Source organism: Takifugu rubripes, chromosome 19 (assembly GCF_901000725.2).
Source record: "Takifugu rubripes chromosome 19, fTakRub1.2, whole genome shotgun sequence".
NCBI classification, from domain to species: domain Eukaryota; kingdom Metazoa; phylum Chordata; class Actinopteri; order Tetraodontiformes; family Tetraodontidae; genus Takifugu; species Takifugu rubripes.
The window spans coordinates 16,628,835-16,650,596 of record NC_042303.1 but is presented as its reverse complement, the minus strand read 5'-3'; the positions used below and the strand labels follow the sequence as shown (position 1 = coordinate 16,650,596).

Below are 21,762 nucleotides of genomic sequence, written 5' to 3'. Positions count from 1 at the left end.
GTGCGCTTGCTCGTGTACACTCGATAATTGGTGTGATGTGCTGAAAAATTCAAAGGTCAGACACTTGTTATGGTGCATCTTTATTCGGTAGTAATAAACAAAATGAACCAGCAGACAGAAGCGCCGCCTCCCTCGGCGAGGAGGCTCGCCGTGCACGTCAGAGCGCGTTGAAGATCACAAATACATCCGGGCAAATCAGCAAAAAAAAAGGTCAACAGAAAACAAAGAAATGAAGATGTGCTCAATCACAACATTGATCCAAAGACAAATACAAGCGTCGACGCAGCGGTAAATGTTGAAATCAGCTTCTGCCTTCGTGTTTTTAGACGGGTTTTTCGAGATCTGCAGTTCTCCCGGGTTCGAGGATCCCTCTGTATAATCTCTGGCCCTTATGTTGCAACAAAATTAAAAACAGTCGTAGCGGCGAAGCAATTTAATCCACGAGGCGAGCGTTCAAAAGCAGCCGTTAAAGTACCGTCAAAATTTTTAAAAAAAAAGACAAAAAAAAAGACATGACAACAGATTTTCAGGAGATGAAAAAAAATTCCACAGTGTGAGAAACAATAAATACGAGGAGCTGGACGTGAGACTGGTTGAGATTAACTACTGGAACATACAACACATCTGAATGTATTTAGGGTTTTTTTTTTTTTTTAGACAGTGCAACTTCTATAGTGTATTTAATATTTAATAATATGCATCTGTTAATACAGCTGATCTACCCTCTGTATCTAATAACATAGTTCATTACAGATCCTCCTCGTGTATCTTATATATTTGTTGGAGAGGGAGGGAAGAGAGAGGAGTATAAGTTACTGTGGGGATGAGGAGGGTTTAGCATGACACCTCCATGGTCTGGGGCCCAGCCTGGTTGTCCAGGTTCCCGGCGGCGGTGCCCTCCAGCAGGCTGTTGAGGTTGCTGCGGCTGCGGCTGCTGTCCATGGAGGTGATGCTGGAAGAGGAGGTGGTGCGCGAGCGAGCCAGACGAGTCATTCCTGCCGACGGCACTAAAAGAAGAGAGACCCCCATTAATATTCCGCTCATGCCGCAGAGACTCGCCGCTCTGTGGGAACACTTAGATGCCCTGATGCAACCACAAAAGAAGTGCTAAACATGCAAACTATTCTCACACCAATGGAAGCAGTACTGAAGGTTGATTGCACGGGGGGCCCGTCCTTTTTAAAAGAAAACGGTAGATAAAGCAAAACAGCACACGTGTGATCGTAAGGAAACGACCAAAAAAAAAAAAAAATTAAAAAAAAGAGCAGCAAGTCATGCAGCAAAACAGGAGACTGGGAACAGAATCCATGCTAACAGAGCTAGCTACACTCGTACAGTGCGGGTCAAAGTATGCAGAATAACGGCTGCTTGCGCACACTCATCTGAGTATCAAACAGCATTTCTGCATACGCTGACATTTATCCACTGTCGAGAACCAACAGGCCACTGGGTTCACAGCCCTCTAGTCAGGCAGCTATTCAAGAACCCGGTACCTGATTCGTTGCTCAGGTGGCTGAGGAGAACGTAGGGAACTGAAAGCAATGATTAAAGAAGGAAAGAAAGGAGAGCAGTTGGTAACATGTTGCTTCATCTCAACAGGTAACAACTATGTCCCGTATTCATTTTTATTTTTAGACGTCCTACTTTTCGCTGGATAAATATGTGGTTTTCGCACTGGGCTAAGGTGTTAATGAAGGAAAAGCAGCTTTTAGAAACAGACTGACGGGTTAAGATTTTCCACGCTTTCTTTGTGTGAAAATGGTTCTTTCACTCTGTTGTAATCCTGCAGTGGCATTTACGCAACAGGGAGACTCGATGGCCTTTAAAGCAAGTGAGGCACGGACGCACAAGCTGCACCCATGGGTGCCTCCAACAGGAAAGAGTTTTTATTCTTGTGATAGAGAATTTAATCTACAGAGAAACACACACACACACACGGGCATCAAGCTGCTGTGACTAAAACTGCAGTTTCACTGCAGCTGAATGAAAAGCCTCGATGACCTTCTTTAAGTTTGCGCCTTCAGAATCTCCAATAAGGGGACGTCTCAGTAAAAATGAAGAGAAGCACACAGGTCTCACTTCAGTGATGCAAGAAGAACTCACACCTCACCTACTCAAACCTGCGGTGGCCACACGCTGCAGAGAGCAGAGAGGAAACCACGTGAACCTCCAGCGAGTGGCTCAAAGAGCGACCGGGCCGATACATGGCCTTTTTTAAGCTTTGCTGGTTGCACACCAAACCCCAAAAAGGAGGGGTGCTCAGCAACATGTTCATACAAAACTGATGGCCCTCACTCTCGTCAACAGGAAGTCTCCACCACAAACACATCAGTCCAACAAGTAAACAATTCTTATTTTTGTGTGAAAGGTTACAGCAGCTCATTTGGACCGGTACCAGGTTTCATTTGATGATGCAACGGAAAGAACATAAGGTCATGAGTACTTACTGTAGCCCATTCCCTGAACAAAGTACTTGAAGGCCTCAGCAAGTTTCCCCGGCTGCAAACACAGATAAAGATGTAGGTGATAAGATCATTTAATGCAATTCAATTGGAAAAATTTACACGCACACACACACACACACGCACACACACACACGCACACACACACACTTACCTGCACAACCTGAGGTAAGCCTCCACAGTCTGCCATCTGTGGAAAAATGCATAAAGTCACATTAGGATTAATTTGTATGGTCAAAAACAAACACGTATAGTCATTAAATAAGTCATTTCACCTTCAACAGCGTGGTCTTTGTTGGATTTAACCTGGAGTTGCATTCCACCTGGGGGAACATTAATAAGACGTTAATGCTGAGCTGAGCTGCAAACATTTCCCAAAGCTTCTTATGGCGCTCAGACGTTGGTGTGAAACTCACGACGGCCTCCACAGCAGGTGATGTGTCTCCAACCACCAGCAGCGCAGGACATCTGCAGGGGAAAAGGACCGTTGAATATTCCACACCAAAGATCCCGACCACGACTGTCATTAAGATCAGAACCTACATTAGTGTGTTGACCGTGTCCTCATTCAGACCCACAACTGGCCTCTCAATCCCGAGATCCCGACGGCTGGGGCGGGAAGAGAAACACACAACTCAACTCATTAAAACCGCACCGTTTTCTCTTGGGTGTAATATAAACCGCCACATTTGACACCAAAACACAATTCTAAACGAGAGAAAGTCCACGAGACATGGAGCTGACAGAAATCTACTGTCATACTATTGATAGGATCCACAGAAGAGAGCCAGGTTATCCTGGTTGATGTCCTGGGCGACATGAAGGCGGTAGGTCTGGATCAGCTCCTGGTTGTCCGTCAGCTCATCCTGTTGTAGATAAAACCGTAAAAAAAAATACTATTCAGTCCAAGTTCGAAGCATATTCAGCATCTTCATGCATCTATTCAAAGAGAATCTATCCTCTATAAATCACAATCCATCAGTCTGCACCTCAGACATGCTGGAAAACAGGGGAAAAAACCCAAAGGAGAAACTCACAGTGCTGAAGTGATGAGCCATGATGATATCCACCAAATTACTGGTCCATCCAGTCAGCTGCAGAGAGGGAGACAGATCCACTTCATACACACAAATCTGCATGCAACTTCTATCATTACACTACAGCTTTGGCCCTAAAACTCCTTAAATTTGAATGATTCCACAGGAGCTGTGCTGCTCAGCAAAAACCAGAGAGTGAGATTCGATTTTGGAATCTTTGGAATGTCATTAAAAACCGCAGCAAACAATTAATAAGGAATTAGGTCCCCTGTCAGTGCCATTCACTCCGAAACAACTTACCACAAAACAAAGCTGGCGTTAATCTTAAACCAGAGCGGCAGGATAGCGATTACTTTATAAAAACAGGGCGTCACAATTCCGGGATTACGTAACATAAAAGTCATTTTGAAGGACATCAGTGACCAAAGAGGAGTGGCCGAAGCATTGGGAGTGTTGCTTTGGTGTTCTGCTGGGGGTCTACCTTTGAAGCTGCCCAGTCGATCCAGCCTTCAGCGCAGGGGTCCACATTGATCAGAACCAGCCCTTCCACCAGGGTGGGATTGTTCAGCTGCAAGAGGACAGACACATCAGAGTAAAACGGAGGTTCTGTTCCCTCTGCGGGACACGTACGCACATAACAGAGTGGAGAGTGTCTCCGAGTTTAGATGAAGGAGAAACATGAAGAGCTTCTGCATTCCAGAATCGGGTTTGTAAATTGCCTTATCTCCATCTTACCGGGCAGACCCTGTGGGAACACTGGGAATGCAGCCGTCAACATGAATGCAAATGAGCAACAGCTGCTAGAAATCCACCCGTAGGAACATTCCTTTCCAAGAAATCCATTTTGGAGTCAATATTTCTTCCTTCTTTTAAAACCAAAGCGCCTTTTGAACCCACCTAACACCATTCTCCCTCTTCCATTATTCATTTTCAGCGCTCGCTTTGCTCCCTCATTGTCACTCCTAGTTCCTTCTGCTCTGACGTACCTGGACTGAGCTTATTTTAGATCCGCTGCTGCTTCCAGTATTAAAACAAGGCCAAAGAAACGGAAAGAGAGGCGATCTCGGAGGGAGACGAGAGAATATGGAGCAGATTGGATCCCGCCTGAAGGGCGTAAAGGTCAGCGTAATTTAATTAAAAATAAAAAGCGACTTACAGCAAAGCGGGTGAGGACGTACGCTCCTGCTCCCACACCAATGCCGATCATGCTGTTGACGCTGCGGAGAAACCAGCAGTTACAGAAGAACCAGGGAGGAACCGTCTATTCCTGCACATTATCATTGATCTCCTATTGATGGGGGAGTGAGTGGAGGGGGGGGGGGCACTTACTTAAGCTGAGTCAACACAGAGGGGAGCATTTCAGCCAGCTCGTCCATGGTGGGGTAGCGATAGCTGGAGACACACACACGTATGGATACTTATATTAATCAGAAATCCGGAGCTCTGCAGCAGCATAAATAAGCGGTCATTAGTCAACGAGTTTCCAAAGCTGTTTACATTTCAGATAAATGAACTCACTGCAGCAAAGAGTAAACACTCATCCCCCCCAGGTCGTCCACACTCACCCGCTGGGGAAGGGTGGTGCACCCTCCTGCTGTCCAGGCGCGTCCACGTGAACCACGGCGAAGTGCTGCGTGATCTCCTGCATGTCCTCGTAGTTGAAGAGGGTGTTGAAACACGACTTGTCTGGAAAGGATCCGCAGAGAACGATAATGTGCTCACTGGGCGCAGGTGGTGATTCATGCAGAACATTGTGCTTCGGTTTGTGTTTCATTCTGGTCACAGACTGTTTCAGCTCGGCTACATTTAGATTAGACGCCGTTAATGAGGGAACATCCTAACTGGAGATACTTCCACTTGGTTCTGGCTGTGGTTCTGACTCACGGTTGAGGCCGATGTCATGATAGGTGAGGATGACAGGTCTGTTGCCCTTGGGGACGCCTCTCATGGTCACATGGAGGACACCGTGAGGAGTCTCGATGTCATGCTCCTGTGGCCACAGAGAAGATCAACACAAAACGCGCTTAATGTACGTGGGCGCACACATTATATCCCTTAATGCTCAGCTTTGGTTAGAAATGTAGCAAAAGTGGTAAAGTATTTTCTCGTAAGGAGACGATAAAAGGATTAAAGTGCTCATTTGCTTGTGCGAGCACGTATCCGTGTAGTATCACGAGTGGTGTGCAGCCATGAGCACCACTGTCAACACCGGAAATATTTAGAATTGTTTCAATAGATTAGACTCCGGCTTTAAACAAAGACATCACATTAGAATACATGATTTAAAACATCCAGCAACCAAATAAATGCTGTGATTCGAGCTCAGATTAAGAATTTAAGGCAAGCAGCCTCTTTCCTGGCACACATCCTTCGTACCCTTGGATACAGGGCATTAAATGGCCCGACAGTTGTTTTGCCCCGGGGTTCAAACTAATCTCACTCCCTTTTCACAAGTATGACTCTGCAAAAAAGAACATGTTTGCAGAATTTTACTTACTGGGATGTTTAATTGTACATGCGTTTAATCAGCCCTTTCAACACATGCACGTAAATGTTTGAAACGCCATTTAATCCATCAGCCCCGTGTGATTCAAATACATTTAGATTGAGTTTCTACACCTTTCTTGCATCAGACATTTCAGCAGAAGTGCATGGCCCAGCGCAGAAGAATGTGCAGTCATGTAGATGTGTTTGTGAGTGTTTCGCAGGACAGGAGGCACAACAGGCGGGGCCCGTTCTCAAGGCCCTCAGGTCATCAATAATAAAGAGTGGGAGGCTGAGTGGAACATGGATTATGGCTAACTGACAGAGCAGGAGCCTGATGCTGTTCTCCCCCTCAGTGGCGGATGTTTGGGTGATAGTCTTTATCAGTATCTGTTTGGAGATATTCATTTTCAAGGACAATGCAGCAGGAAATTTCATCTGCAATCTGTAAAGAATACGCGGCACATAGGGACGATTATGCCCCTGCCAGGTGTGCAAGGGCACGTCTGCTTATGTAGCGGTGATGACGAGCCCGTCACACTCAGTAAACCCAAGAACGGTGGAAAACGAACGATATGAAGACGTTTTGAGTGTTGAGTCCTGCTGACAAGGCTGGCAGGGCGACTCCGCGCTACCTCGGGTCCTTCGGGGGTTCGTGGCGTGAGACGGCAGCAGTCGAGAAATGTACATGATGTTACTGTGGAATATTAGGGTTTTATTTAGGGAGGGACAAAGTCATTTCTGTACAATAACTGCTTCTGGAGAGAGCAGACATCAGACAGCCATCACAGACAGGAAATATGAACCATACTGAAGATATAAAAGACTAGAAATGGAGGGGGGGGTAGAGCATGACAGAGCAACAGAGGGAGCAGGGCTTAAATTTATCATGCCTTTGCTGCCATGTCCTGCCACTAAAGTCGAGGAAAGGGCTGTGGAAATGGGGCGAAGGACGAGGATGTTTCCCCACACGTACAAAAGCTTTAACTGGTGTCAAAGATGATTTGTAAGGGCCAGTATACGTTCAGAAGTGTCTCGGATCAGAGACGCGGGGTGGGGCTGTCAGCCTGGAAAACACTGCAACAGTCGGCACAAAGATAGAGAGCCCGTGTGGGTGTCTCTGTGGAGCCGGAGTTCCGAATACCGAGATAACGATTGAGGAAAATGAATGAATCAAACTAGAAATGGTAACAATATGTCATGTTGTCCTTCTTCCTGTAATCCTTCTCTTATCAGCCCCCACTCCCACTTCTTTCCCCCCACCCTGCCAGGAATGCCATCATCCACCCTGAGAGCAGTGTTGCAGGGCAGAAACTATCACGATCACACCTCACAAAAAAACACTTACATGGGATCATCTAGTGTGCATAAATGTCCTGGTAGACAGACCCACCCCCACCCGCGGCGCACGTTTTGTGTATGCATGTATGTGTTTTGTACAGTGGGTCAAAAGTATAAACTCAAGGTCTCTGCAGGAGAAGGAAGGTACCAGAAGAGGGGTTTGGATTTTTTTTTAGGTGCTATCAAAATGCACCATCCACAGCTGTCTGCAGATTAGGATGCAGAGCCCGCACGCTGCTACTAAACCAGAGACGCATGGAACACACAAGACTGAAGTCCATACATGACCCATCCCATTCGCTGATGCCCGGTCACTGTCTGGCTGAAACACACGCCACGTGGTTGTGGCATTTTGCAAACTCAGGGACACGAGAGAATTCTGTCATATTAACATGCACATGAAGTCTAGGTGACCTGCACACACAAAAAACTGCACCTACAGGAAAAGAACGGCTTCTGCGCCTGAGCGGTCTACTGAAGGTGGTGACAAGTCATCCAAAAAAGACACCCCCTCCCAACATTTTAGCCCTTCATCCGAGCCAGCTGCTGCCACCCTGTCTTGGTGGAGAATGTCAAACAACCCCCTCCTCGGCTGCAAAGACCCCGGCAGGTGTGTCAAGGAAGGCAAAAACACATTTGTCACTCACCACTTCATTCCCAGAGCATGCAATCTGGTCCAGATCCAGAATAGCTGACATGTTTTTCCCCACACAGGAGAGGAGTGAGTTACGCTATACGTGTGCAGGTCAGCTTTGAAGATCTCCAGCAGGAGGAGGGATGGAGGGAGGGAGCACTGTTAGGAAAGGGAGGGATGTAGGGTGGGATGGCAAGAACAGCAGCCGGGAGGAAAAGAGGGAGGAGAAAGACAGCAGAAAGGAGGGGATGAGTAAATAATGTGAATGAGAGCAGAAGAAGGGGGTGTGGATACCAAGCAGGGAGAACGAGAGATAGACGGAGACGAAAGGTGGGAAAGAGAGCAGGAAAATAGAGAGTGGGGGAGGAGAGTGAGACTGCAGTTTGTGCTTAGTAGTCACCGTGCGTCCATACATCCATCCACCGATGCTGCTAATTGGCCAGCAGAAGGTCATGTGGGTAGAGGGAGAGGGAGGGGCCTGGAGGCTAGCAAGGAATAACAGGAGGGAGGGGGGTGAAAAAAAGGTGGAGGGGGGGCGCGTGCGTGGAAGACGGGTGATGGGATACAACTGATGCAGAGCCAGGCCAGAAAAACAGGCAGGATGCTGACGTCACGCCGTGGTACCGACAGAAAGAGGAGGATGACTTTGACAGCTCACCCTCTGCAGGGTTCTGCATCAGCAAAATGGCTGCTGCCGAGTCTGTACGGGTCTCCAGATCTGCCTCAGTGTCACCTCGCTGTGGGTGAAGAGTAACAACCACCTTATCGTCTTCCACTATCGCTCTAATATAACCTTCACCAGTTTCCAAGCTGGAGCGGGAATAAAGGAAGAGGTATTTATTAATTTGCAAATATATGGAGGTGGCATAAATCTTCCTCTCAGCTATGACCTATGGATCTCTGCCTCTTCTTCTTTCCTCTGTCCTCTGCAGTGTGTCAGGACTGAGACGGACTGCCAACGTCATTCTAACGCACACACACAGAGGAGAGGGCGCCACACACGCCCATGACGTCTTATTGGACCGTCAATGCAGCAGCGAGCTCGTGTTTTTCTGCTCTTCACCCTAAACCACAGAACCCGCAGAGGTTGCTACACATTTAGTGCCTGTTTTCAGAAACAAACAAACACATGACACATATAGCATTGCAAAACATGTAATTATGTCTGACCTATTTTTTCTGTCACATTCCAGCACCTGACCTGTGGCATCAGCTGAGGTTAATGACGCGTTCACGCCACAACGCACAAGTTTTTTTTCCTTTGATTAGACGTATGTGTGTGTGTGTGTGTGTGTGCGCATCTCAGCCAGGCTCAATGTGACACCATTTTCCCTTGAAGCCTTTAATGAAGCAATAATAAGAAAGGCCTACAGCGCCCTCTGCTGATTACAAGATATTTTACATCCGTTTATTTAATAAAAAAAAAGACAACCCCACATTTGTTAGGGAGGAAGAAACTGATTAGTTTTCTTCCCGTGCTGTTGCCATCAGAGGAATGAGACGGAAGCTTCAGTTTACGTGCTGCAAGGGCAACCACACGTCTGCAGTGTGAGCTACAAATGTGGGCCCTGGTGAGGTGCATTCTTATACCAGCACACGAACATGTAAGATTACAATAAGCGTAAGTGTAAGCGTCACATGATAAAGCGCAAGTGTCACATGATAAAACAAAACATGATATATACAAAAGGAACATATAAGAAAATGGGGGGTGGATGGTCAGGTTGTCTCCTGCTATCCTGAGGCGACAGAACATCAGCTAAAGCAGGTCCCAGGGTTCTGGTCAGGAGTGATAATAAGTAGTTGCAGCATTGCTATATGAACAGTTTGAAGCTAACAACATTCCTTTGTCCAAATAAAACAAAAGAACTCAAATTGCTCCATGTTTTACATTAAGGAGTATAGTCAATCACTTCCTTGTTTATGGTCCAAGTGTGGTGCAGCCTGACACGTACAGTATTTGCCCCTGCGGCACCACACCCTCCAGGCTCTCCCCTTCTCCTTAACCACCCCAGCCCTGCTTGTGCAGACACAGGAGTAAAGAAGTTCAGGACAACTACCTATGATTTTTCCATCAGCTGCAGGAGTGTCACTACATGAATTAAAAATAGCGATGATGAGTGTCGCTATAATTTGTTTGAGGACTCAGCTCAGTCAGAACGGACGCCACTCCAATAAGCACACTTAAATCTGCATCAATGCAACAATGAACCCCAGGAGGAGAAAAGAAGAAGAAGAAAATGTGAGAAATCACATTAAACCATTAAGGGAGAGAAACACTTGTGGCTGCGGAGCAAACGTGAATGGAAGCACAGAGGTACGGAGCATGCTTGCACTAACCGCCATGCCTGTCTGCAGTAGCTATATTTAGCCCTGCTGGGATGCTGGGAACAGCCCCGACTGCAGAAAATCAGGACGGGATGAAAGCTTTAACCCTTTACAGGTTGGATGCTCATGCAACACAGCACACTTGGCTGCGAGAAGCAAGAGAATCCTTAGTGTGAAGAAAACATTGTGCACCACAGGGGCAGTGGGCCAGCATTCATCGGGCAAAACCACCATCAAAGACACTGGGATCTGGAACGCTCCCCGCTCAAAGACAATGACTGCTTTGTTTAAGAAAATAGTTCCCAAACCATGACTAGAAGATGATTTCATCATGGATGAAATGCCTCCAATCAAAGGCCAGCATCTCTTAGACATTACATTTAATTCTGATTCTATCAACATGTCTCTAAACACAACTTCAAAGCTGTTGGGTGACACTTACACTGGTTCACCACAGTGAACTGGACTAATGCACCTTTGTATGTCGTGGAAAGAGTAACTGTGGATTGTTACACGAGCATATGCACAAAGTTAATTCCTGCTAAACACAGAGGTCCGCATGTCACCTCAGCCCATGTCCTTCACCATCCCATCACCATTAACTCATCCCAGAGATAAACACTCACCTGGCAGTCAAAGTCTTGGAAGTTGCGGGCGTTCTGCAAAAACAGCAAAAAAAAACAACAACCAGTTAAAATACACAATAAATGTGGGTTTTATTCTCAAATAATTGAGCCAATCCACTATAGATTAACCAAATATAGAATATGGAATCAATGGGAAAACAAAGAAATCATAATTGTGGAAAAGTCACAGTTAGAATTCAGAAATATTTCTGGAACAAGCGAGTTATAACGTAAGAACGGGCAACAGCAACAGAGAAGATACTTGTGGGGTTAAATGCAGCCAGACTGGGGGCTGGGAAGCAGAAACATCTGTTTAATAAAACCCTCTCCTGCTATGATTAATCCAAAACAGCATCAGAGAAGCAGAAATTATGAGAAGTTAAGAGAAGTAAAAATGTGTTTGTGCTCATCTGCGCCATGTCTGGCCTTTAAATTCACCGGCCACTAGGTGGCGTGAGACAGCAGCACCAGCACTGCCCTGTTCTACATGTGCATTTCCTGCCTTACAGATGCAACCTGGCAAATATATATATTCTATTCTTCTTTTTGAACCCATCACCAGTAGATGTCAGACAGCCCTCGCGCCCGTCCCCGACGACCGTCGGGAACAGCGACACTCCGCTCACTTCACACCTGCTCGCCAACCTGGCAAAACGGAGGGGGAGGACGAGGAAAGAGGCTGCTCTTCCTCCTTTGTACTTTTGTTCTCACCAGTCTGAGAGAGATTTCTTCCAGCTGCTGCTTTGAAGTCTTTTTCACACCACTTTTCTTGCCTCATTCTGTCCACAATCATTTTTGACTAGCGATTTCCTTTTCTTTTCTTTTCCCTCCGACACTCAAGCACATGAATAATTCACTTTGATGATCAAGGCAGCAGAGTCCGCATGCGCGGTGTTTTAACTTATGTATGATAGGATGAGTCGTATAGAAAACCGCTTTGCTTCTTTCCTGAATACGAATTGAAAGAGTCAGGCGTTCTCTCCCAGCTCACCTTATTGGTCAGCAGTGGCTTGATTTCAGTCAGCTGTACATCCTGCAGCTCATCCATCTTCCTGGTCGTCACTGGAAACTGTGGGGGAAAAAGATTATAATATGATCAGCAGTGAGGACGATTTAGACTCAACAATGACTCAAGCGTTGGTGCAGTGTTACCGTAGCTGCAGAAGAAAACACATTTCATTGAACAGTTCATATTTACAAGTTTACGTTTGTCTAACAACAGCACAACTTAAAATCCATTTAATATACAGGAAAACCATCTTTTGGCCAATGGCAACATGTCATGTTACCATGAAGTATTTGATTTTGTGATTATATATTTAGTAGTCTAACTTTAAAAAATAATTACCGTATATGGAGGTGTATCGACGAAACAGCACCACCTAGTGGTCGGTAATCGCGCATATGTTCTACGAATTACGACCAAGTTACGAGCAAATAATTGACCGTTTACTGCATAAATGGCCTCACCTCCATTACTACATGTGCTGTACGTAGACTTTAGAATGTAAACTCGCCTTATAAAATGGAGCGAACACAACATACCCATGTGAAACCAGGTGATAACGTGAGACTGAAGTCTATTCTGGTGTCACTGAGCATTCACCGGGTTGGGAATGGTACATTTCTGTACAGCCAGTCACTGCTGAATAATACAATAGCGGCCCTGGAAAGAAATGGAGGCTATTTTCTCAGAAAACACCCGGGGAGAGGTCACACATTGAGTTCACGCAGATGGTGTGCAAACACAGAAATGAGTCTGATGGAGTTTAACAAGCGCCTCTAAAGCCCACCTCACTTGTTAGACTTTGTCCCTACAGCTCGTCACTGAGCAGAACATCACCTTCTGCAAAATTCCCCGATACGGTGCTTCTTATCCGATGGCGACTCGCGGAAGGTGAGGACAGGAAGTGGGATGGAATTACACGGCTGAGCCCAGGACAGCGGCTCAAGTTGCACAAAAGACAAGTCGAAGCGTTCGCCTCCGATAGGTCAATGCTTAAACCTATTGGACAGCAGCCAAACTTAACTGCATCACACCACAAAACAAGGTTGTATTGTATAAATGCTGCCGGACACAAGAGGCAGCGCTCCGCATCGTCTCACCGAGCCACCAGATCCAAGTCGCCTGCACTGACCTTGGGTTGTTAGGAGTAGATCATCAGTCAACGGAGAAGGAAATGAAATATTTGAAAGGACAGCTGGACCGGAAGAATCAAAACAGGGGTCACCTTGGCCCGATAAAAGCCGAAAATGATAGGAGCAGTTAGATCCCTGGGAAAATCAAACAAACCAATCATTAGGGAAAAATGGAGAAACTTTGAGAACTGAAGTACTCAGCCACCAACAAGGGGAGCAAAACATGCCAGACAAAGTCCCTGCTCACAAATCCGGCTCAATGGTGGAACAAAATAATATTTAGACAAGTGAACAAGGGGGAAAAGGAAAAACAAATACTCCACATGCTTGAGCGTATTGACTGGATCAATGTAACACTTCCTCAGGCTTTTCCAGAGACTGCAAGCAAGTGGAAATTGGAAGTAGGTAAAAGCCGCTTTAATTGCAGCAGACTAGCTGAGTAATTGAGGTGTTAATGGAGACGAGGTCAGAGTGGGCTTAATCCAAGCAGCAGACCAACCAGATGACCCCCCCCCCCCCACGCTGGAGATACAGGAGCATGTGTGTGCCATCCCATCCATCCCATCCATCACTGGGTTTCTGCCTGAAATCGTCCCCCAAGGCTTCTAAACGGTCTCACATCTTGAATCAAATCACCTGAAGGTGCACTGGATTTCAACACCCTGTCCTACCTTCTCGCCGCTTGCTCGACTACATGTTCCACTGTTGCCATAGAGATAAAGCTGGTAGCTGATGTTTATTCTAAGCAGGGAAAGCCCCAAGGGACAGATGCGAGGCAAAGCAGAGGAGGGGGGAAGATAGTGATGAGAATGAGGAAAAAGCAATCACGTGAGGCTGAGAAATATTCCGTAAAGTGCTGTCGTGACCCCGGACGGTCGCGCTTGTGACTGTCTGACAGTGACTCTCAGTACAACTGGAACAGCACGAGACGACTCGAGGCAAACGTGGAGTCTGTGTTCATATTGTGAACATTAATCCAGCACCTTTGTCCGCTGCAGTAGCACCTCAGCGGTGACAGATATACAACACAGAGAGGGCAGCCTTGCTCCTTCGGGCCCGTTTCCCTGGATAAGATGCAGAAAAGAAACATCAAAATACAAACTGTGGTGAAAGGAAAACCACGGGGGGGGGGGGGGGGGGGACGCCTCAGCCTGGGACCTGCACTGCTGCTGGAAGAGGTCCCATCAGAATCTGAAGGCACCAGAATGCATCTATGAGGACAACGATGTCACGGTGATGCTAAGAAATGTGGTTCTTCGGCTGCTAAGTCAGCAGGCGGCGCCGGCAGATCGATGCACGCCACTTTAATCCCCCCTTCACTCGCTCCACGCCGTCTGGCTTCGCCTATCCATCTCCATCCCACCTCGGTCGGTGGGGCTCCATGAAGTAATGCCTAGCAGCCGAGTTATGACGACGGCCCCGGGGCTCTTCGGATTACGCCGTAGCTCTTAAACGCCATGGCAACGGCATGCTCAACTTTGCTCCGTGCAATTATCTTCCAGATCACAGCTGTGCATCGACTGACCTCTGTGGCCACCGTAAGTGACCCGGTGACCTCCTGTAACCCACCACCACAGACTCAAGCAACAGACATGATACCATGGCGACCCAAAGCCCACAATGCTGCATCACAACGGCCCCGGGTGGCGTGCGGTCGAGTCATGCGTTTGGTAATGGCGACATTTTGAGCTATTTTAGGTGAATCTCACTCACGCCACGAATCTCATCCATTCGTCTATTAATTCAGAAACATGAACTATTGATGAGGTGGATTAATGATTTATTCCATCCAATTTATTCTGAAATTGAATCCCTCTGTGGATCTTTTGCGCCGTGTTTGTGCAGGAAAGTAGCCCAATCACATACATATTTTGGTTTTGGTCGATTTACACATCATTTCGCAGTTTTTTTTTAATGTAACTGGGATTCATTCCATACATGAACTACTTCCATAAAGAACTTAAGAGTTCTCCCACTATAAATGAATGCTCTTAACAAGCCTAATCCCACCTCTTGTAAGGAATAAATCACATTACCTTTACTAATTAACCTACGTAATGGCTGAAACCATGTTGGTCAATACTTTCACTCAGCACTTTAATCCGTCCCATCAACAATAACATCAACAGCATCAATAAATGCAAACCTAAGCCAACAATCAATCCACCCGCGCCCGTTTCTCGTTACCTCCCACAATGACAAAAATCCCCCCGAATATTGGTGCAGACGTCCTGATTGGAGGCGCTCGGTGCTTCTGCTCGTGGATCTGTTGGTGCGTAGGTTTCCTGCCGGCGCCCCAGTTTCTACAGCATCAGAAACATCTATGTAGGTTAATTCTCCTCTCAGTGTCCTTGACCAAGGCTTGGACGCTGATCTGGTCCTCAGCTGCACAGTTGCGGCTCACGCTAATGAAAGGTTGCCTGTAATGTATAGTGTGTACCTATAGGGTGCTGCGAGAAGTACGTTTGACATTCAGAATTTATGATGAAAGTTGCAGATTGGAGCTTTTAAACTGCATTAATATCTGGCAGAAGCATCAAAATGATGAGATCTTTCTGGACAAGAGGCCACATTTTACAGGGTGGATTAGCTTCGAGTGCAAATAAAATCCTGCGCCAACCTTCTTCCCGAACCTTTGATTGAAACCGTTTCCTGTAAAAAGCACAATTTGTGGATGATTAATCAACAGAATATCCCACAATTACAAAACCAAGTGGGCAGAGAGGAAGTTTTAAATCCCCCTTCAAATCACCCAGTCCTTCTATGTAATATTAAACATAAATCTGGATCAGATACCCACAGTTTGTCAATATAAGCCATCAATTAAAAATTCCGGACATCTAAAACAGACGGCGATCCCTAAAACAACCCCCGATAACTACCTGCTCGTACACAGTCAGTTTAGAGGCCAACTTCCCCCCCCTTTATTTTCATTTCTGAAATTCTTCTCCAACTTTCCACAAGAAGAATGAGCAGTAATCTCTCCGGAGCGAAGATAATGGACTGCGTCAAGTCACAACTGCAGATTACTGCCATAATGTGGGCCTTGTGGTAACAGACGTAAGGGAATCATTCCCTCTGCGTGTCGCCACCCCTCAGTAATCATCTGGAAACACAGACACGCGTCATTCACTTTTATTGGAAAGGGCAGGAACCTGACGTGGCCTTTTCTCCGATTCTATCATGAGAATCTTGACCTATAGCAGAGAAGATCCCCAGCTGATGCCGTCAGTAACAACAGCTGAGTCCACACACACACACACACACACACACACACACTCTCGGTTTCTTTCCCTCACATATTTTTAATTATAACAGCTCGCTCTCCCGAGGCCCCATCATCCTCCTTACATCTTGTGATCCGAGCTGACAAATCTTTTTTTTTTTTTTCCTTCCTCTGACAAGGCAGCAAAAAATAGCGAAGAACACTGAAAGTTTTGTTCACGTCACCCTGCTCAATAAAGAAAGAAGCTAATTCGTTAAAGACAAAGCAGCCCGATCACACAGGAAAGAGGAAACCGCGTGAAAAACAATCTATTTCTGGACAGAGGTACGAATAGGAATGATCTCATCGGCCCAGCAATGAAAGCGACCGACAAATGCTAAATACAGCGTTACTATAATATAAATCACTTCTGAATGTGAATACACACGCTCGGAGGTTTACCAGCCACAACTCAAACTGTGACTGATAAAAATGCTGAGGACGTCGCGCTGGGATGGGAGACATGGATGTTACATACAGGGGCGATAAAGAGAGCTGCTGCGAGTACAACACACACGTGCACGGCTGCAATGTGCAGGAGGAGACTTGTGACCTTGTCCTCGGCTGTGAAACTCAATGACAGCGCAAAGTGTGCATATTTAAACTTGAGAATGATGAGCTGCCTACATTAATATCAAGTTAGCGGTGTGTAAGTTAGCCTGGCTGATTTTGCCTATCTTAGAGGCAATACCACGAAGGGGCGGGGCTAAACGTTTACCACGGACGGCCCACCAATGGGATGGAGGCAGCGCAGACACCACCCCGCACATTACCCTCTGAGGGGCTTTTACAGGACAACATTATTCCTCAAGAGGCTACTTTATCTGCAAATGGATCATCTAGTTTAGAGTGGAGCATCTATACTGGTGTATAACCACATATCAGTGGGAATTAATGTCAACGCTGACGTGGAAACTGCTCAGGAAAGAGGATTCCAACATCTGAAGTGGTAACCCCCCCCCCCTGAGAAATTCAAGGTTAATTAATGACTACAGCTTTGTTAAGGCCTTGTCATATCAATAGATATTGTCCCCATCATGTTTCAACCTGCAGCAACAAGAATATATTGAGTTTTCATTAAGGATATAAGTGGTATAAATTTCCCAGTCACCACTATATTCATGTCATCTAAGTGGATTTCCGGCTATTTAATCTTGAAGTCCGCTGCAACAGATTAAGATGTCCTGGAAAAGACAGGGACGAACCCCATAATAACCGCACGGCGCCGCAGGAAGCCGTAAATTTGTCGCACATAATCAGTAAATCAATAAACACCGACAAACATGGATCTTCCACAATGAATATCTGCTGGGATGTGTTACGGAGGAGCCTGCCAACATGAATTACCCTCTCCTGGCTGTCCTCCTTCATGAATCCGGCCTTAAATAAGAGTGAACTGCCGGGCGTGTCGGCCGTGCGCGCGCTGCTGTTAACACAGCACCTGCCCCTGCTCCGCTACGTTAGCCTAACTCCCACACGGGCCGCAGGGATTCCTCAGCCACTTTCACTCGTGCAGGCAGGAAAGACAAAGTGATCCAGGGATGCTCTGTGTGCATGTGTGTGTGTGTGTGTGTGTGTGTGTGTGTGTCCTGAACCATCTGGCTGACGCTAGCAGGCAGGGTTTCCAGAAACAGAGAGCGCTGCTGGAGGCTGCGCAGGATCTGAGGACAGCGGCCGCAGGGCCACGGGGCGGCCACGGGGGCGGCGGCGAGACCATCTGCGTAGCGCCGCCACCGGGCATTATCTCGCGCGTGCACGCAGAATGAGCTCAACAGGCTCGGAGGAAACCTTAGAACCGGTTAAATATTAACAGAGCAGAGACATGAGAACCCTCGCACCCGGAGACAGCAGGACTCAGGGTCGGAGCCTGTTGCCTCCCAGACGGCGCTGGAGGAGCTAAACATGTGGTGAGCCTGGCGATGACGGATCACTGACGACTCATTCTCCCTGAAAAACACAGAGGTCGCTCCTCTGGAGCCTCACCCCCCCCCCCCCCCAACACCCCCCGTGTCCTCCCTACGGAGGTTGGCGGTGTCCTTGGCAACAAGCCCCCCCTCCCTACAACATCTTCAGCTGTGCTTGTGTAATCGGATGACCTTTTCCTCCATCATTTACATCGTCGTTGCTTTCTCATCATGAAACACCCGATGTGGAATTCTTTACTCCTCTCACCTCACTTTCAGAACGTGCATCAAGTTCCAGAGCAACGGCGGGAGGAGGACATACAGACGTCTCCTTGCTATGAGAAACAGGTGTGCGGTCATTCCCAGCTTCTCTTTATCAGAGAGAGAGATGATGACGACCACGAATCCACCGAGCGCTTAACATCCACGTGTTCCCTGGGTCAGTAAAGCCAAGCCAGGCGTGAGGTGATGCACGGCGTGCACGGACCAATGCTGACGACATGTGTGATTCTCCACGTGTTCCTCGTCCTCTTTCAACACTTCCTATATCGTCCACAAATCTATCTACACACACTATGACACACACACACAAGACAAAACTGTGTGTTATTGCACTCAACGTGTGTTTATGAAGCAACAAAAGCAACAAACACAGAGCAACTTTAAGAGAGGTCTGACGCACAAACATCCCTTGAAATTAGGACGTTGCACAAGTGGTTGTTTTAATTATTCCTGAGAACTGATCTTTAATGCTGACGGGATGGAAGTAGAGAAGAAGGCCATATTATCTGTTTTGTTTGTTCATACGTCCCTCGACAACAACTGTATGTAATCTAATTTAATCGCATGTAAAAGGGTCTGTGTATCAGCTGCTTTGGGGGAGGAACGTTGATGAATTCCATCTCGTACTGCAGGACTGGCGATGCCTTAAAATGCAGATGCATTTTCAAAAGCAGTGGGAAAAAAAAAAACCCCATCAGCGCTCAGGGGCAGCGAGAGGCAGGATGGTGTGAGAAATATATTTATAGTGCCTTTGAAGCTTTCCAAAACTGAAAGGCAACAGCAAAATTCTGCTATCAGAAGAATTATTATTATTCCAATTATGGGAATGGTCCAAATAAATGTCTGTGTCTGGCATGGGTTATGTTTTACAGAGCAGCGGGTGAACACGGGGCCGGCTGTCAACACTGCACCTTAATTAATGTCTATCTCTCCAGCGACTGTTATTCCCTGACATTCATCCCTATAAGAAATCCGCTTCTACATAAGAGTATTTCTTGCTTTTATGTACTCTGTAATCCCTGCATGTAGTAATCCATGCTGAATTGTTCATTTATAGCATTACTTCCGTTTTAAAAGCACATTTCTGTATATACGTTTGGCCAGAATGATCAGGTAGGGTAATTATCCTGTCTGAACACAAGTGAGACAGAACTAAACGGAGGAAAGAAAGGAAAGGATTTCAAGGTTTGGATCAAAAGCTGGTAATGAAGCACGCACATTTGTATCATGCAAAATGTCCACAGGGGCTAATAAGATCCTTTCATGGAAATTTCAAGACCGTGTAAGATTTGTGGCTTAATAAGCAACCCTCGGCACACACCATTAGTTATACAGCCGGTCTCCGCTATAATAATCAACCAGGAGATGAACAACAAGAGGTTGTGGCAACAAACTCTTGGCTGCTCTCAATATGCTCTTCATTTGCTTTCAAAACAAAGAAGGGGAACAGAGGTCGGCTTGGTGTTAAAGCTACCTGTTCAGGTGACACTGGGACGGTGTTGTGACTGACAACAACAGCGTGGTCGTGGTTGGCTGCAGCCTAAACTACAACCGTGCTGTTGTGACTGACAACAACAGCGTGGTCGTGGTTAGTTGCAGCCTAAACTACAACCGTGCAGTGCAAACCCCACACAAGACACTTGAATTCATCCCCGTTATGCTAAATTATTGGCAACCGTGGCTTAAGTCTGCAGACCTTGAGTCTACCAACTGCTGCTCTGAGGTATTTTAGCAGAAAACGGTGGTTTTGAGGCGGCAGGGGAAACACCTGATGCCCACTGGGCTTCACGTCCCACCTGTGTGACCTTCTAGCGTCACCGGTGACATTGTCATTCATCACGTGGTGTCTGAATGGGACTCACGCTGCAGCCATGTCACCGGGGCTCTGGGACTGCTCAGAAATACATCTGCCACATCCACACAGGCTGGAGAAGCGGACACAATAACCGGTATTATCTCCATCGCCGCCATGATTGATGATAAAGCCAAGACAGAGGGGTTTTTAGCGTTATAGTTCGCCATAAAGATCATGTCCGAACTCCAATCAACGTCGCACCTCTAAACTGTGATATTTCTTCAAAACGACCAGACTTTTTTCTCATTTATCTGTCGCACTCCGAGATATGTTTTTGTTGTAAAGTTAAACCAGAGGCCTTTTGTGATTTATTTCACATGGATGTAATTTATAAGCCGTTCACTTAACGAATGTTTGGCTCTAGTTCGATCTTTTGAGATAAAGTAGCGGTCCAAGACCAAGAGCTACAAGTCAGTTACAATTCAGAATGTTTATTAAAAAAAATCCACTTTTAAAACATAATGCTCTAACAAAATGAGGATTTATTATGTTAAAATAGCTGTTGTGTCGCATTAACGGAGCCGCGGTGAACTCGCTCCATTCAAGCCAGCAGTTCCCCCCAATAAAACACTCCGAAAGTACCAGCGATGTCTTTCCCCGTGTTTACCTCGGCCTTTGCATAAGTAATTGTGCGGCTTTGGTGCATCAAATCCTCCAGTAAACCATGTCCGATCAGCGACGTGAACAGGTTGGGGGAATCCAGCGAGCGAGATAATCTGCCGTAGCATCGGACACATCTGTGCACGGCACGCTGGGGAACCAAACCTCAGAAAACATGCGCGTTTCACTGACCTCTTTTATCAAAGGCGTGTGTAGCGGGTTCCAATCGGGCTGCTGCGGCTAATTTTTGGTAAATATTAGTCGCAATAGATGTATTTTCTGGAGCAGACGGTGCCTCCGAGCCGCTTCCTCAGTCTCCCCACTCGTATTTCGATGTGACTCTGGGCGGAACTACAACGCTGCGACACCGCCGGAAGGCCAATAGGAGCACAGGACGCACGGCACAGATAGGCGGAGGCACACGACGTCTCACTCCGACACTAAATGCGAGGACAGGAAATGTCTCGCGAAATCAACTGTACGTATCATATCGTGAAACAAAGTGTAATGAGAGTAAACGCCAATTTGGGGATAAGTTAATTGTTTTTCTTATTGGGGTCACTATAAATGTCGGGAATTTGACAGTTCTCAGAGGGCTTGCCTTTTAACCATTAATCATCATGTGAAGTGGCTCAAATTTTGAAGATTAATCCAGTGGAATTCCCATCCAGCTATCTGCTTACGTAACGCCGCAAATTCGCCTGTAGATTAAAATCAGGGTGCATCAATAGCGTGCACGCACACAGTAAAGCAGCTCTCCTTTGAGCAGCTCCAAACAGCAGTGTTTTTCATCACCCTGTTCCAT

At 46.6% G+C, this 21,762-nt stretch overlaps 1 protein-coding gene across 4 annotated transcripts; it reads right to left on the bottom strand.

The window, feature by feature from the left end:
- Positions 1-67: 67 nt before the first annotated feature.
- Positions 68-21,314, bottom strand: ndrg3a (ndrg family member 3a). 4 transcript variants are annotated; one of them, XM_003973664.3, is made up of 17 exons: positions 21,150-21,314; positions 11,904-11,981; positions 10,913-10,945; positions 5,384-5,489; positions 5,065-5,185; positions 4,829-4,891; positions 4,656-4,716; positions 3,981-4,067; positions 3,500-3,556; positions 3,225-3,328; positions 3,006-3,071; positions 2,879-2,930; positions 2,738-2,785; positions 2,617-2,652; positions 2,448-2,499; positions 1,494-1,532; positions 68-1,007 (listed from the first exon to the last, which is right to left on the bottom strand). In XM_003973664.3, exons 2-17 carry the CDS (start codon positions 11,958-11,960, stop codon positions 835-837), a joined length of 1,155 nt encoding a protein of 384 aa, XP_003973713.1. In that variant the 5' UTR covers positions 11,961-11,981; positions 21,150-21,314; the 3' UTR covers positions 68-834. The 4 variants fall into 4 exon arrangements, with proteins under 4 accessions (XP_003973713.1, XP_029682596.1, XP_029682597.1 ...); XM_029826736.1 differs by lacking the exon at positions 21,150-21,314 and adding an exon at positions 20,965-21,018; XM_029826737.1 differs by lacking the exons at positions 1,494-1,532; positions 21,150-21,314 and adding an exon at positions 20,965-21,018.
- Between the last annotated feature and the right edge of the window lie 448 nt (positions 21,315-21,762).

What these genes read in the sequence shown, in the direction of transcription:
- ndrg3a (XM_029826736.1), bottom strand. Translation starts at nt 21,003, where the DNA reads ATGCACCAAAGCCGCACAATTACTTATGCAAAGGCCGAG. An exon ending in TCCAAGACTTTGACTGCCAG is followed by an intron (nt 5,490 to 10,912) that starts GTGAGTGTTTAT and finishes CTGTGGCCACAG; the next exon opens with GAGCATGACATCGAGACTCC. An exon ending in TCGACTGGGCAGCTTCAAAG is followed by an intron (nt 3,557 to 3,980) that starts GTAGACCCCCAG and finishes CCCTCTCTGCAG; the next exon opens with CTGACTGGATGGACCAGTAA.